The 14,784-nt window shown below is 57.1% G+C and overlaps 5 protein-coding genes across 5 annotated transcripts; 1 reads left to right on the top strand and 4 right to left on the bottom strand.

Annotated features, from left to right (window-relative positions):
* Positions 1 to 860: 860 nt before the first annotated feature.
* On the bottom strand, positions 861 to 4,678 carry N7474_005366 (putative cytoskeleton assembly control protein Sla2; the record flags this gene model as incomplete). The annotated part of the gene is made up of 9 exons (XM_057196781.1): positions 861 to 947; positions 1,022 to 2,236; positions 2,296 to 2,445; positions 2,502 to 3,726; positions 3,779 to 3,836; positions 3,886 to 3,966; positions 4,023 to 4,180; positions 4,257 to 4,601; positions 4,671 to 4,678. 9 exons carry the CDS (start codon positions 4,676 to 4,678, stop codon positions 861 to 863), a joined length of 3,327 nt encoding a protein of 1,108 aa, XP_057054177.1.
* Positions 4,679 to 5,085: 407 nt separating this feature from the next.
* N7474_005365 (SMP domain-containing protein) lies at positions 5,086 to 8,070 on the bottom strand (the record flags this gene model as incomplete). The annotated part of the gene is made up of 1 exon (XM_057196780.1): positions 5,086 to 8,070. One exon carries the CDS (start codon positions 8,068 to 8,070, stop codon positions 5,086 to 5,088), a length of 2,985 nt encoding a protein of 994 aa, XP_057054176.1.
* A 569-nt stretch (positions 8,071 to 8,639) lies between these two features.
* N7474_005364 (trans-hexaprenyltranstransferase) lies at positions 8,640 to 10,047 on the bottom strand (the record flags this gene model as incomplete). The annotated part of the gene is made up of 2 exons (XM_057196779.1): positions 8,640 to 8,801; positions 8,860 to 10,047. 2 exons carry the CDS (start codon positions 10,045 to 10,047, stop codon positions 8,640 to 8,642), a joined length of 1,350 nt encoding a protein of 449 aa, XP_057054175.1.
* Positions 10,048 to 10,541: 494 nt separating this feature from the next.
* On the bottom strand, positions 10,542 to 12,565 carry N7474_005363 (proteasome regulatory particle lid subunit RPN3; the record flags this gene model as incomplete). The annotated part of the gene is made up of 3 exons (XM_057196778.1): positions 10,542 to 10,685; positions 10,741 to 12,041; positions 12,094 to 12,565. The coding sequence occupies 3 exons, from the start codon at positions 12,563 to 12,565 to the stop codon at positions 10,542 to 10,544; spliced, it is 1,917 nt and encodes a 638-aa protein (XP_057054174.1).
* Positions 12,566 to 13,100: 535 nt separating this feature from the next.
* Positions 13,101 to 13,933, top strand: N7474_005362 (uncharacterized protein; the record flags this gene model as incomplete). The annotated part of the gene is made up of 3 exons (XM_057196777.1): positions 13,101 to 13,165; positions 13,218 to 13,577; positions 13,627 to 13,933. The coding sequence occupies 3 exons, from the start codon at positions 13,101 to 13,103 to the stop codon at positions 13,931 to 13,933; spliced, it is 732 nt and encodes a 243-aa protein (XP_057054173.1).
* Positions 13,934 to 14,784: the final 851 nt, after the last annotated feature.

Below are 14,784 nucleotides of genomic sequence, written 5' to 3'. Positions count from 1 at the left end.
TCCAGATCTTTCTCCCTTTGAGTCTCAGTAATCTAGCACCCATCCAACCAAACATGCACTCCCGAGGGCCAAGCCCAGATCAAAGACAGAAAGAAAGACAGGAAAAAAGCAAACAAACCCAGCAATTTGAAATCAACTCTCCCGCCGCCTCCGCAGGCTAGCCACTATCACCGCACTTGGCGTCGCGGCGTCAACGACTTTCTTTGATGTCCTGCAAGGCTGCCGAAGGTGACGAGGTGACGTTGGGATATTCTTTGTTTGCTGCTGCGCCAAGAAATGACACGGTCCATGGATTGGGGGGATCGGTGGGGCCGGCTAGGGAACTAACTTTGGTGCTTACTGTACTACCCTAGTCAAGTCTACTAGTTACGAGTCAGTTTACTTGGTTAACTAGAGCTAGAGTGGTGCTGACAGGTGGAGAAACTATTAACTGAATGGGGCGGCGGGTGGATGATGATGATGAGACGCATCAAAGAAAAAGAGAGAGACAAAAGTAAATTAATACGAGGGGGAACTCGGAACGGACGGGTTGGCTTTGAAAAATTGGAATTGCAATTGGAATTGAAGGCGTTGGTATGGAACACGACGCGACTATCTGCTGAAAACGACAAGGGACCGACTTCAGGGGGCAGATGAGACAAGGGAGTTGTGTGTTGGTGGACGGACGCTGAGAAAAAAAAAAAAAAAAAGGGGGGGGGGGGGGGGGGGGGTTAGCTTGTTGGAGAGTAAATGAAACAATCGGAATACTTGATTCTTCCAAGATATACATGACCACTACCTTCATCCAGCGAGATGGAACAAACACACAAGCAATATGCGAAAAGGAAAAAGCCAGACGCAAATGCAATCGCCAGGCGTACTTACTCTTCCTGGTAGGAGATCTTGCGCATCTCGCCCAGGCGAGTGCGCGCGCGAGCGAGGTTGTTCTCGAGCTGGAGGATCTCGACCTGAAGTGCAAAGTAAAACAATTAGTCAATTGATACTGGACAAACTCTAGATAGAAGGGAAGGGGAATAAATACCTGCTGCTCCATTTCGCGGACCTTGAACTCATGCGAGCTGAGCTGCGTGTAGTCCTCGGCCTCGCCTTCGTCGCGGTTCTTCTCGGCAATAATATCCTGCACCTGGCGCACAAGCTTGCGGCACGCTGCACCAACAGCCTTGCTGGCCGTCTCCAGGCGATCCTGCGACTTGCTCATGAAGGTCGCCTTGACGCGGCTGGCAGCCACCAGCTGGGCCGTGCTGGCGGCGACGTCGTTGGAGGCGACGATGAGCTGCTCGGGCGAGTTGCGGCCAGAGATCACGCCGTCGGCGGTCTCGATCAATGTATTGGTGGACGCGGCGACGGCTTTGGCGGCGGAAATCAGACCCTCCGTCCAGCGGTTGTTCTTCTTGTAGAAGGCTGTCTTGGACGAACTGCCGCGGCCCTCGCGCACGATCTCCTGCTGCGATGCCGTGGCGGCCTTGATCAGCTCTGCGATGGCGTTGGTCACCGCAATAGCCGCGGCGAGGATAACGTCGTTGATGCGCAGCTCGTAGGTCGAGTAGCCGTCGCGCGGCTTGCTCTGCAACTTTGCCAGACGCTGCGCGGCGGCGTCGATGGCATTCGCGGCCTTGGTCAGCTCCTGGTCGACCAGGTCGCCCAGATCGCCTGTCGTGCTGATCTTGCTGCCCTTGGGCGCGAACGTGTCCACCAGCTTGGACAACGCCTGCAGATCCCGCTGCACTTCCAGGTTATTGTTGATGACGACGTCGGTCTTTTGCAGCGGCTCCAGGCCCTCCAGTCGGAACGACTGCAGGCCGCGGAAGAAGCGGACCGTGGCTTGGGCGGACTTGCGCACCGCAGTGATCAGCGTGTCGGAGCTCTTGTCGTCGTTGGCAAAGCGCGTCAAACCCTTGGTGTTGCTCAGCACGTCGGCAATGGATCCAGAGAAGATGGAGACGGTGCGAATGATCTCGGCATGCGTGCTGTTCGGGCCATCCGCAATGAAATTGTTAAAGGCCGTCGAGAACTCCGTAGCGGACGCCGACGCCTTCTCAATCTGCGACAGCACATACGGCGGGGATGCGTTTTGGTTACCGGCCTGCATGGTCGAGTCCAGCTCATACAGGGCGTCGTCCACGCGTTGGACACCGGACTGCAACACCGAATCAATGATATCGTTGATCTTGGCGACGGTGCCGTGCAGCACGTCGTCGATCTGGCTGTCCAGCGCATGGTCGGCATCGCCTTGGTTCTGCATAGAAAGGTATGGTGAGTACGACGATACACCAACCGAGAGACACAGCCGCTTACCAGCTTAAGCTCCTCAAGTTCCATCAAAGCCTGCTCCATGCCGGACTTGTACACCTCGATCTCCTCATCTTTCTCGCGGAGCGCCAGATCATGGTCGCCTTGTCGCTCGTTATTGCCTCTGGAGTATTCATCGAGGGCTCGGGTTTTGGTCTAGAGCAGGAGGTCAGCATATAGAAACAGCACAGCCACATTAACTTTGAACTCACCCGAAGAGCCTCCTCCAAATCGGCCATCTCACGATTATACTTGGACAGCATAGACGAGATCTCCGTGCCCTTTTGCCGTTCAGCATTCTCCGCGCGCTCGATCGCCATGCGGAGCTCCCGCTTGACCTTCTCCAGCTCTTCCTTGTTGGAACCAGTCAGACGATCACGGTCATGCATGGCACGATCCCGTTCGCGGATCATATCCGCCAACTCCAAGTTCTTGGTCTTGAGCTCGCGCTCCAGTTTCTCGCGGCGCTCGATCGCCTCCTGCGCCGAGGCGGCCTTCAGCTTGAGGCTCTTGGTGGTCTGCAGGAGATCCAGGTGCTCCTGTCGGAGCTGCGAGTACAGCTTGGCCAGGGCCTCGTACTTGGCCCGCCAGGTGTTCACCTGCTCCTGCAGGGAGTGGATCTGCTCGTCCTTGGAGGCATTCTGCTGGTTGAGGTTGTTTTGGATCTGGTTCATCTGTTCCTCAAGGTCCTTGACGCGACGGTCGTACTGCTGCAGCATCAGCTGGTCGCGCTCGTACTGGGCGCGCGCGTTCAGGTTCTCCCGCTCCAGCTCGGCCAGTCGGCCCTGTGTCTGAGTCGAGTACTGGTCGCGCAGGAGCTGTTCTTGAGCCAGCCGTTGTTGCTCGGCCTGAAGGCGCTGCTGCTCCTCGAAATCGTGCTGGGCCTGCTGCTGAGCAAGCATCTGCTGTCGCTGTTGATCCTCCCACTGCTGCTGCAGACGGGCTTGTTCGGTCTCATATTCCTCCTGTTGACGGCGAGCTTCGGTGGTCCAGAAGTCGCTGATCGGCTCTGGTTCCTTTGGTGGCGGAGTAGGCTCGTGCTCAACTTCTTTAGTGGGCCGCTTTGGCAGAGCCGGGCCGCGATCGTCGTCCTCGCCTAACAAGCCCGGCGGGTCCTGCGGGAGTTTCGGGATGGTAATGAGACTGGTCAAATAGCGCAGATTGGAACACTCGTAGTAGAACCGAACAAGACGGTGGTGCTGGGCATCATATCGGCCACGGAGCGGCTCGAGAGCCCCGTCGTCTCCGGTGGTTGTGTGCATTGCTCTCAGCATGCTCGTGATGAACTTGTAGATGCCGTAACTCTCTTGAACAAGAGGCACCAGTGCCGAGATCCGGCACTCATTGTTCGTGCCTGACTGGAAGTGCGAGAAGATCAGCTTCTGGAAAGCATCGATCTGATCTTGAAGAGCCATCAGATCCGTGATGGTCTCGTATCTGTCGAGCAGTCAGCGCTCAGTTCCTGTTGATCGAGTATTTCCACACAAACCCTTCATTTGGATCATTGATAGACTTCAAGCTGATGTATTCCTCGTACTCGAACAGACCTACAACTGTCAGCTAACAGTCGCCCTCAAACGCTCTTCCCTAACATACCGTTGAACTCCGGGTGGTTGCGATGGAAGGTCAACTTCGACTCCAGGAAGAAGACATACTCCCGAATAAGCGGGCCATATCCTAGCAATGGTCAACATCCGCGATACCTCAGCAGCTATGAAACTGTCCGCGCATACCTCGCATGCCTTCCCCTCCAACGCCTCGCATCAAACTATCGATCCAATTGGCATGTTGCTGCGCCTCGCGGACAACAATGGGATGACCCTCCTGCAGAACCTTGTGTATCGTAATGAGAGCCTTGAACGTCTGGACCTCGTCGGCAAGGACAGGCTGTCTGTAGGTGGCGATGTCAGCCCCGGTCCACCACTCCTCCTGATCACGGCACCGCAATCAACCAATTATCAACGTACACTTTCATGCCCGCCCAGAAGGCAGCCGACGACTTGTGGTCCCAGGTATAAACGATACAGCTCCGCACATGTTTCCCTAGTGGCCGGGGCGTGTTAGTCCGGGGGACTCGACAAGAAGGGATAAGGATAAGGGCGGCGCGAGCGTGAGGATTGGACGCGGGAATCAGCACATACGTTTCGGAGCAGTTTCCTCTGTCGAGCGAAAGAATTGTCAGTTCAGGGTCTTCTTCCTGGCGGGGAGTCGCTTCGTTCATTGAAGTCGACAGGACACCCCGGGAGCGTTGGCACCACCACTCACCAATACTAGTAGCCTTGCGAATATTAATCGCCAAATCGGCCTCCGTCCTGTTGTGTCGTCAATTAGCAAGCTATCCGCGCAGGCAATGTATCACCGGGCGATCGGGTTTAGCGTACCGACTCATCGTGGCCGTGGGGTTCGCAGTCGGGGGGGGAAGACGGAGATGTTCAGGGGCAATGGAAGTCAACGAGGTAATCGCAGGGAGAAATCAACCCAGACCCAGACAGCGCAAAGAAAAGCCTGCGCTGGTCACCGCAAGGGAAGAAGTGTAGGATGAAGAAGGAGACACACGTGGACCTGGAGCATGAAATGACGTTGGCCCACGGAACGGAAAGTTGGCGCCTGCGCGGGTCTTGGCACCACTCCGTACGCAAAGTGTATACTTCTAGGGTTGGTTACTCCTTGCTGCTCGACGCGTCATGGAATAGGCAGATGTTTATTGAGAATAGAAAAGATTCATTAAACTATACGCTCTAAGCGGATATCAAGAACCAACCATACAATGAACTCCCAAACGCCTCACGTTCATAATCACACAGGTGTGGGTTCCGTCTCCAGAGACTGCGCCGGCGCTGCATGTTCGGTCGGCGGCAACGCTTCTTCAATGCCGTTATCCTCCGTCGAGGAGGGCGTCTGATCCACAGCGCCCAGAGACGGAATCTCTTGTCCGGCTTCTCCCTCCCATTCATCTTCATCTTCTTCTTCATCATCATCAGCAGTAGTGGTGGTAGTAGTCAAATCCGCCGGGGTGGGTGTATCGCTCTCCTCAACAGAAGCAGCAGCCTTCTCCTCAGCTGGGACTGGGGGTTCACTCTCCACGGAACCCGCAGTCTCGTCGTCAACTGTATTCGACTCAACCGGGGTCGATATCTCAGAAACAGCACTCTGCTCCGGCTCCGGCTCCTGTGCCTCCTCTGGCAAGCGCCCATCCTCCTGCAACTCACCCAGTGCCGGGCTACTCGGCTCCGAGTCCCGCGGCGCCTCGACCACAAGCAACTCATCCGCACTACCACCATCTGTGCGCACGGTAGGCGGGGCCGGTTTCCTGCGCGGCAGCGGCGGAGGCGGCACGGGGCGACGCTGCTCACCAACGGTTCTAGGACGGTCGGGCAACGGCGGGGGAACGGGCTTGCGTTTGGGGAGAGACGCCTGCGTCTTTTTCAGAGAGTATTTCTCGGGGCGTGGAAGGGGCGCTCCGGGCGCTGGATGAGGATGGCCGCGTCCGATCGGTTGGTCGGGGGTTCCTGCGTGACGCTGCTCGGATGAAGGACCATTCTGATCGCCTTTGCCGAAGACGTTCCAGCCCCATTTCTTTGCGGCCGCGGTAGCGGCTCCAATGGTCATGGGCTTGTCGTCTGATGAGCTGGCCGACGTGATCGATCTGGTGATGGTTTCGATCGTGCTTCGCCGTTTGGGTTTATCGCTTGCAACCGATGTAGATGAACTGCCGCGGGAGCTTCTCAAGCTGGAGAAAGAGTTGCTCTCGAGTCGGGCAGGAGAAGGGCGTTCAATGGCGTTGTCATTGACAAAGCTAACGCTGTCGATCGACTCCGCGATGGACGGTTCGCGGCTGTGCAGTGCATATTCTGGCATCATGGGTCCAGCCGTTGGCGGCGAGCTGCTCGGGGTGTGAGACGGCGATGCAGGCGGCGACCGGTTTCGGATTTCAATCATGGAGCTGGTCGCATTGGTCTTTTCCTCGCCCTTGCTCTCCGAGACCACCGGGTCGACCTTGGCATTATCCGCCGTCACGACCGGGTCGGCCGCAAGCGAGAAGGTCTGCGAAGTTCGAATGGCTCGAGGCAACGGCACGCTATCCGACCGATCGATCCCGGTGGAAGAGGCGGAAGGCGAATGAGAGAACCGTTCCGAGATGGGAGATTTGGGCCCTTTGCGTGACTTGAGTTTGGTTACGCTGGGATCCGGAAGAACGGGCATGCTCATCGTCTTCTCGTCTTTGGCCTTGAGCACCTCCGCTCCTCCTTCTGCGCGAACACTCTTCGGCGTTCCCGGCACCGTACTTTCAGACTCATCCGGAATTTCCGGGCGAAGGTCTGGCTCGGGGATATCGCGCTGCCAGACGCCACCGCGGAAAGCCTGGCCAAGGGTATCCAGGAAGGGAACATCATCCCAGAACGGCAGGACGATGCTCTCAGCCACGACCTCGCGGATCTTGCTCTCAATTGTGCGCAGAATAAGGCCGTACGTGATCTGCTTGGAGCTGACAATCGGCTGGATGTCCATCTCCATCCGGGGCATGGTCTCAAAGGCCATCCAGAATCGGTTGCTGGGCGGAGGCTTGGCCCGCACCAAGAGGTGACCTTCCAGCTTCTTCAGCACGACAGCCAACACAATATCCACCTCCCGTGCCTTGAACCGTTGACCCAGATCAATTCGCACTGTGGCCTGGATCTCAACCCGGAAGTTCCCCGTGTATTGCATGTCAGCCTCGACACAGCAGTTGCCGTCAACGGTCAAATCCTTGAGTCGCGGGTTGGTGATTAAAGGCGCGCCTTCGCCGAGGTCAATCTTCTGCAAGCCAATGCGACTGACGAAACTGGGCTTATTCACGCGCGAGATTTTCTTGGTGATCTTGCCCCGAATGAACTCCTCCCATTCCGGCGTCCGATACAGCGCCAGAAACAAGCGGCCCAGAATCGCATTAATCCACCGCGTCTGCAACTGCTCTTCCGACGAATGCAGGCGCTGCACCAGGGTGACGATATCCTTCACGTCAAACTCCTGATACTTAGGCGGGCGATCCGCCGAGTCCCACATGCGTGACTGGTTATGCAGCATGGCATGATAGAAATCCTCCTTTTCCGACAGATTCTCCGAGAACAAGTAGAACGGCGGCGTGGGACCACCCAGATCGCCCAGCGAATCCAGTCGCCGCGAGAGACAGATGGCATTTCTCTTCAGCCACAATTCACCCTCGGGAATATCCTCCTCGCCGCCGCTGTAGATGCTCACGTCGTGATGAGCAAGCGAAATGACGTATCGCACCTCGACCTGGTTCGCATCGTCATAGAGCATGAGATGGCCATGTCTCAACACAATATAAAACACATTGCGCGCGCGCTTCGTGCTCTTCCCATTCGACTTGGCCGGCTCGATACTCGGCGCCTGCTTTCGATCAAACAAGCTCCGGTACATAGACTGATAAACGCTGGGACTCTCGGCGGCCACGACCTCGCCCGCCGGGGTGGTCCGCTCAGGAGGTTTCCCATTCACGCCGCCGGGGACATATTCGCGACAAACGGCAAAATAGCCCGCGGCCACATCGGACACGTGCGTGCGGTGGAACTGCTCGGCGAGCTGGTCCGTACCGGACTTGAGGCTATACTCGTCGTCGGCGGGTCGGCTGAGGGAATGGACGGCTGGGGCGGAATCGCTGCGGCGCGGAGCAGGCGGGAGGGTCAGGATGGCATGGAGAATGAGCAACGCTAGCACGATCGGGAGGAAGGTGATTCCGCCGAGCACGTAGACTATCAGGAAGCTGCCGAGCGAACCCATCGGGAACCAGTCGATCAGAGCGGGACGGCCGAAAGCTCCATCATTTGGAGCTCGAGTTGGAGAGAGAGGGATCGAACGAGCTTCTCAGAGTAAAGGCAAAAACTGACAAAGAGACCGGCTCCGCAGGACAGAAGACAGACACGAACGAGTGAGGAATGTTGTGATGTGTTAGTAGCTTGTAGCAAGAGAGACGGGCAGGAAGAGGGCGGAGCTGCAGATCGATGACACGGATAAGGCGGGCGCGGGTGCGGTATGGGTATTTCAGGGTATGTAACGGCTATCATCGTGTGTAACAACTGTATTGATACAGTATAGGCCCTTACAAACATAACTTACCCCGCTGGAAGTACTGTACAGCTGTCAGGAACCGATCAGGGACCAGACTCCCAGGTATACTGGATAGTACTGGTTATATTTGGTCCATACGCCAGTTCGGGATAGGTTGCAAGCAGAGAGTCCAATTCATATGTATCAGTTCAGGCCTCTAAAATCTAGGTATACATGTGCTCCAAGTCAAGAAAAGGAGAGAAGAAACATCGATATCTTTACAGCAGGATCCATGCAATCCCCTACTTCCGGCGGCGCATAGTCTTCTCCGCCATCTCGATCAAGCCCGCCTTGGCCTCGCTGTCGGGGAAGTCACTGATCGCCGCGACGGCCTTGTCGGCGTATTCCTGGGCCAGGGCGCGGGTCTGCTCGACGCCATCGCTGCGGTAGACCATCTCACGGGCCTAGAGAGTCATCGTTAGTATCCACGTTTTTGAAAAGAACGTGATGGGAAAGACTCACCTTCTGCACATCGCCTTCTTCACGGAACTTCCGGCCCACCAGCGGACCGAGCTCGGGGTTGCTCTTCCACGCAAACAAGAGCGGCGCGGTGGCCAGGCCGAGCTCCAGGTCCGCACCGGCGGCCTTGCCCAGCTCCACCTCGGTAACAGTGTAGTCCAGCAGATCATCGACGAGTTGGAACGCCAGGCCCAGGTTCCGGCCATACTGATAGGACGCCTCGATGACCTCGGGGGCACTGCGGCCCAGCACGGCCGACGAGCGACAGGACTTGCTGATCAGACTGGCCGTCTTGAGGTACGTCTTCTGCAGATAATAGGAGAGGGTCTCGTCGGTGTACACGGGGTTGGACTCGTCCTGCGCCGTGTTCTTCAGCTGCATGAACTCGCCCTCCACCAGATTGGCAATCACGGTGGCCATTAGCTCTGTCACCTCCGGGTCCCGCAAGCGGGCAAGGGCCACCGAGGCCCGGCCCAGCAGGAAATCGCCCGCCAGCACGGCCATCTTGTTCCCGAATGCGAGGTTGGCAGAGCTGCTCGCGCGGCGCGTCACGGCGTTGTCGATGACATCGTCGTGCAGCAGGGAGGCCGTGTGGATCAGCTCCGTGATCTCCGCCAGCCGCCGCTGCGAGGGCAGGATGTTGTCGTCGCCCGCAAAATCATACTGGGCCTCGGCGGAGCGGGCCACCAGCGGGTTGGCGTCGGGGTTGGCGTCGTCTAGGATCGAGGTCGCGCTGAACGGGTCGTCGACCGGGGTTGTGTTCGGGTGGGTGTGGTGTTTCCGCGGGTCCAGGGCTGTGGCCTGGGACATGAGCAGAACCAGCATGGGCCGCATGTGTTTGCCCTCGCTGCGGGTGTAGTACTTGGCGACCTTGTCCAGGGCCGGGTGACCGGAGCCCAGCAATTGGCGGATGTTCTTGGTCAGGAACTTGAGCTCCTTGCCCACCATTCGCAGCGGGTCGACGGAGATGCCTGGCGGTGCCTTGGGCAGGCCCTTGAAGATGGTCTGGGCGGCGGACACGGCGGCACCGAATGGGGAGACATCTTTCCGGCGCGTGGGTCGGTATCGTCGGGATTGAATGGCTGTGTAGGTTGCCCGAAGGTCATCGCGGAGGCATTGGGCGCATACGGTGGGCGTTGAGAGCGCTCGTGATGAGAGGATCAGCCCGGTGGCCGTGACGGTTCGAGGCATGCTCGATGCTGCAGGGCCGGAAGGGTGATGGGATGGTCCAATTATATAGTCAAGATGACGCCCATCAATAAGACAACGAGAGAGAAAGAGTGTGAGAGAGTAGCAGAAGATGGGGGAAATGAATGGTGAATGGTGAAAAACAGTCGACTAATCTATCATGGGACGCGGGAAGTTTTCGACGAAGCTCGGTAACTGCACGGACCACCTCACAGCTACTAGTGGTCGTCGGCCCTCTCGTCAGGATCAACTACGACGAAGTATACAACTACGAAAATAGATCGAGGACAATCGTATGCAAACCAGTAGAAGAGACACGGCATTTCCCCCTCGTACACATCCCAGCACACAACGAGAGAAAAAGAAAAAGCGACGCACGAACTAACTAACACAGGTGGAAGAAGGCCGCTTAGGCGTAGAGACCCATGCAGGGGACCAGGGGAAGAAAAAAGAGATAAATGGATTATGAAACACACGTCCTCCTTCTGAGGACTTACTTAGATGGCGTCGAAATCACCTCCGGCATCCTCGTCGTCCATGTCTCCTTCCTGGATCTCCTTGGCCAGCTCGCGCTCTCGCTCCCGGGCCTCTTGCGCACTCTTCAACTCCAAACGGTGCTGGTTCATGGGGAATCGCATGGCCTGGAGAGAATCCCGTTAGGAAAACAAATATCTGGGGAAAAAGACACAAACTCACCTTGACACTCTCGTCATGCAGAGCCAGACAGGCACGGATGCGCTCGTGGAACGCCTCGCCGGGCTCCCGGGTGGCATAGATGTCGCCGACCTCCTTGCTCTTCATGAACCCGTGTTCGTGGTCCAATGTCGCCTCGATCACACCATCCCGAATGGCCTTGGCCACAATATACTCGGCCGACTCCTCGCTGTCCAGTCCCAGGCGGAGACAGATATCCCGCAGCGAGATGCGGGAGTAGGACAGTGACATCATCCGGATCCCGGTCTTGATGACATTCTGCCGCAGACGCAGGATGAGAGTGTATGTGCCATCCTTCCGGAACGCTGCACTGTGCGTGTTGACGATGTTCAAGAATCCGTCCAGGTCACCCACGCTGACTGCCTGGGTAAGCAAGAGGTATGGGTGCATCGCCCGCTCCAGAGTCGGCTGGCGGAAAATCGAGCGGTCCGGGATATCACCCATCAACAGCTCGACCACCACCAGCAACTTGTGAGAGGCTTGATAGAACCCGCGGGCACTGTGGCTAGCGGGAGACTTGCGGGTGGCCCCGATGAGGTGGCTATGGGCCTCGGTGTATTGCAGCTGGATGGCGCGGATTCGACCGAGGTAGAAGAGATAGCGGGCAATCTGGTTGTTGGAGGCAGCAGCAGGGAAGCGGTTGTGCGAGATCAGCAGATCGGCTTGAGTGATGTGCGAGGTGGACAGGTAGTTGCGCAGCAGCAGCGTCATCACGGTGGCCTGCGTGTCGACATCCTTGCGAAGAACAGCGGTGCGAAGGGCCGTCAGCAGCGGCTGACGGATCGTCGTCACAGCGGCTGAGGGAGAGGGAGGAGGGAGCGGAGCAATTTGCTCATAGAACAGAGAGTAATAAAAGTACACACGGGCTGCCAGAGAATCCAGCGTACGGCGGTTGAGAGTGCGCAGGCGCTCGATCAGATCGATCGAGAACTGCGCCCCCTTCTGGATCTCCCGCTTGTCGAACAGGTAGATCTGAACCAGGATGGACAGGTACGCGTCCACCTCGGGAAGGATCTCCTTGGGAGCAACCTTGTTCTTGTCCGAATCCACGTCCATCTTCGAGCTGGCCAGCGCACTTTCAAATGCTCCACTCTGGTCGATCGCATCAAGCAAGAACGATGCCGTGGGGCTGGAGGCAGGATACGTGTCGACGATGATTTCGGAAAGGACCTCGGGGGTGATGTATTTCCGCATCGAGGAGATCGACCGCAGGACACGGAGGGTGAATCTGGGATCAAAGTGGGTGACGGCTCGCTCGAGCAAAGTGAAGTTGGTCTTGATATCTACAACCAGTTAGTTCTTGGCTCGTCAGGTCCTCCCGAACACCAACTGTACCTTGAATTGCCTTGGCCGTCGGATCGATCTCGGGCTCGGTCTTCTCAGCGCCCTCATCCTCAGCACCTTCCATCGTCACATCCTCCTCCTTGTCCTGGGGGGCCTTGCCAGATGATTTGGAACCCTTGGTCGGGGGCACTACAACAGTCATCTTCTCGTTACCTTTCCGATCCTTGCTGGTGTTGCTCTGAGAGGATGGAGGCGCACCTGCCGTATCCTCACCCATCTCCACATCCTCGGAGCCATTCACACCATTCTCGACCGGATTCCCATTGAGGTGTTCATTCTCGCCCATGTCTTTGTTCGACGCGCCCTTGGCCGAGGCGCCTTTCTTGGCCGGAGCCGACTTGGCCTGTTTGGCGGCAGCGGCACGAGTGGTCGGCGCGGCCGTGTCTTTCTGGGAGTTGGACCGGGCCTTGTCACCATTAGCGTCCGGTTTGTTGTTGGATCGCAACGAGCGCCTCTCCGGCATCTTGTCCCGAGCTGTTCGAGCTCAGCTGAGCAGCCACCAAGCTAACAACGGGAAGAAGTAGGGGGATGGGGATGAGCACGGAGCACGAAGCACAGGGCGATGACACGAAGTAGCAACGAATCCGAAACGAAAAGGCAGCCAATGTACAGAGACGATGGCCGGGGGCGAAGGGGGATGGATGGAAATGGAAGAAGAGAGAGTGATGTCAAGAGATGGGATGGACGGGCGCAAGACACAACCGGGCTTAGTCAGGGGAGCTTACTGGTGGCCACCGGAGTGCGTGTGCTCCGTGTCTGTGTGTGCGGGTAGGGACTGCAGTAAGTGGGTAGACCAGAGAGAGTATAAGGAAGTATTCTCTGGTAGTCAGTTAATGCACCGATGCCTGGTCCTGCTACATGATCATTCTTATCCCCGTGATCAATGTGATTGCGTTGCTGGCTACAGCCTGGGTGCCTGGGGCATCAACACCCAGCTGCCCTTGGCGCGCGCTCACTAAACAAGACAAACCATCACTTGTACCACTCGCACCACCACCATGCCGCTCCTCGATTCCCACCTGGAGCAGATTGCTCTGTCCTCAAATGCCATTGCCGACCTCCCGTGGGTCTTCTCCCTCTCCCCTCTATGATCCGTCACTCACCCGTACCTCCAGCTTCCCTCCGCCCCGCATCTTCACCAACGCGCTGCTGGGCTCCCACGACATCACAGCCCTAATTCGCGACACCGAGGCCCATGAACGTGCTCTATTCCAGTTGGACCCATCCGCCAAGGCGTCCCAAAGACGCGCCACACGCCGGGGCACGACCTTCTCCCCAGAGCTCGAGTCCGAGTCGATGGCCAGTCGCATCTACTCGACACGCAACAACCGCAACCACTCCGCCGTAGCCCGGGTATTGGGGTCGGACATGATGGAAGAGATCAAGCGCTCGGCCGGCACGTCAACCCGCGGCCCGCGCGGAGAGGTCAACATCGAAGTCCTTCTTCGAGGCGCGGAGATGCTCTGCAATGTTTAGTGCGTGCCTCCTTCCTCCTAGGTGTTGATTGTACTAACCAAGTGACAGTCCCGTGGATGAGGCACCAGAGAAGATTGCCAGTCTTCGATACCGCCACGAAATGATCACCGAGTCGATTGCTCAACTGGAGGAGCGGGTCGCGACCAACACGGCCGAATTGGCGCAGATGAGCCACGGGTACGGCGACGACGATCATGATTATGATGTTCCTGTGTCACAGCCGGAGGCCCCGGAGGTGACGGATGAAGAGATCCAGCAAGAGCTAGCTGAGATTCAGGAGCTCGAGCTCAAGAAACGGGCATTGGAGGAACGGGTGACCGGCATGGAACGAGATCTCGGTGGGCTGATGGGCTGATCGGAGGGCCCCTCTCGAGTTAGTCCTCGCATTTGAACAAGCGTCTCTCGCCTCGCGAAGGACACCACTCCCTGGGTTAGGCATTCGTCGGCTGTATGTGGCTATCTTCGATTCCTGATGCTCTCGGGTCTGACTGGCAATGACCAATACCTGTTTGTCTGCAGGCATAGTTCCTGGTGCGGAAGCAGATGCGACCATGCGTGCTTGTCTGCCCCGTGTCTGATCCAACCGAAACAGGGTCGGATGAAACTGCTCCAGGAAGTGGCAGGGTGGACCCCTCGCCTCAATGCTGGGAAAACTTTCCAGCAGTGTCGAGGCCCTTTGACAGTGCAGCTCCTGGTCCACTCCCCTTGATCGGATCCAGGACCGGAAGCATGTCCGCGGCCGGTTGGTGTTGGCTGGCTAAAGTGTTCCTCGACATTGTACATAGTAAATTTCCTAGTCAATATTCACGTCCCTAATGAATGCCCTTAATGACTATATCATCTCATAAAGCGGCACTGAGCCGCATCTTCAAATTGTTTAGACGGGTTTCTCCGTAGGATGGTTATTTTCCAGTGCGTGCGATGCGTTTGCTTGCATTTAATCTCGTTTTATGAATCTATTCACTTGGGCTTCTTTATCTAATTATTTCATCTATCATCTATCCCCTGTAATCAGTATCTGTTCTCACTAACAGTGCCCATAGTGTGTAGATACGTACCCAGTCGTATAGTTCAGCGAGCCACAGTCAAGCCGCGCCAAGACCAGCCGCACGCGGGTCCAACTTAACCTCCTGCGGACTCAGCCTTTGCGATCATCGCTTCACCACCTCCTCCACATCTTATTCCGCTCATTCTCTTGTACAGTCC

The sequence above is a fragment of the Penicillium riverlandense genome (assembly GCF_028828495.1).
Source record: "Penicillium riverlandense strain IBT 135883 chromosome Unknown utg000003l_segment0_segment0, whole genome shotgun sequence".
NCBI classification, from domain to species: Eukaryota; Fungi; Ascomycota; class Eurotiomycetes; order Eurotiales; family Aspergillaceae; genus Penicillium; species Penicillium riverlandense.
This window is presented reverse-complemented; position numbering and strand designations above follow the sequence as displayed.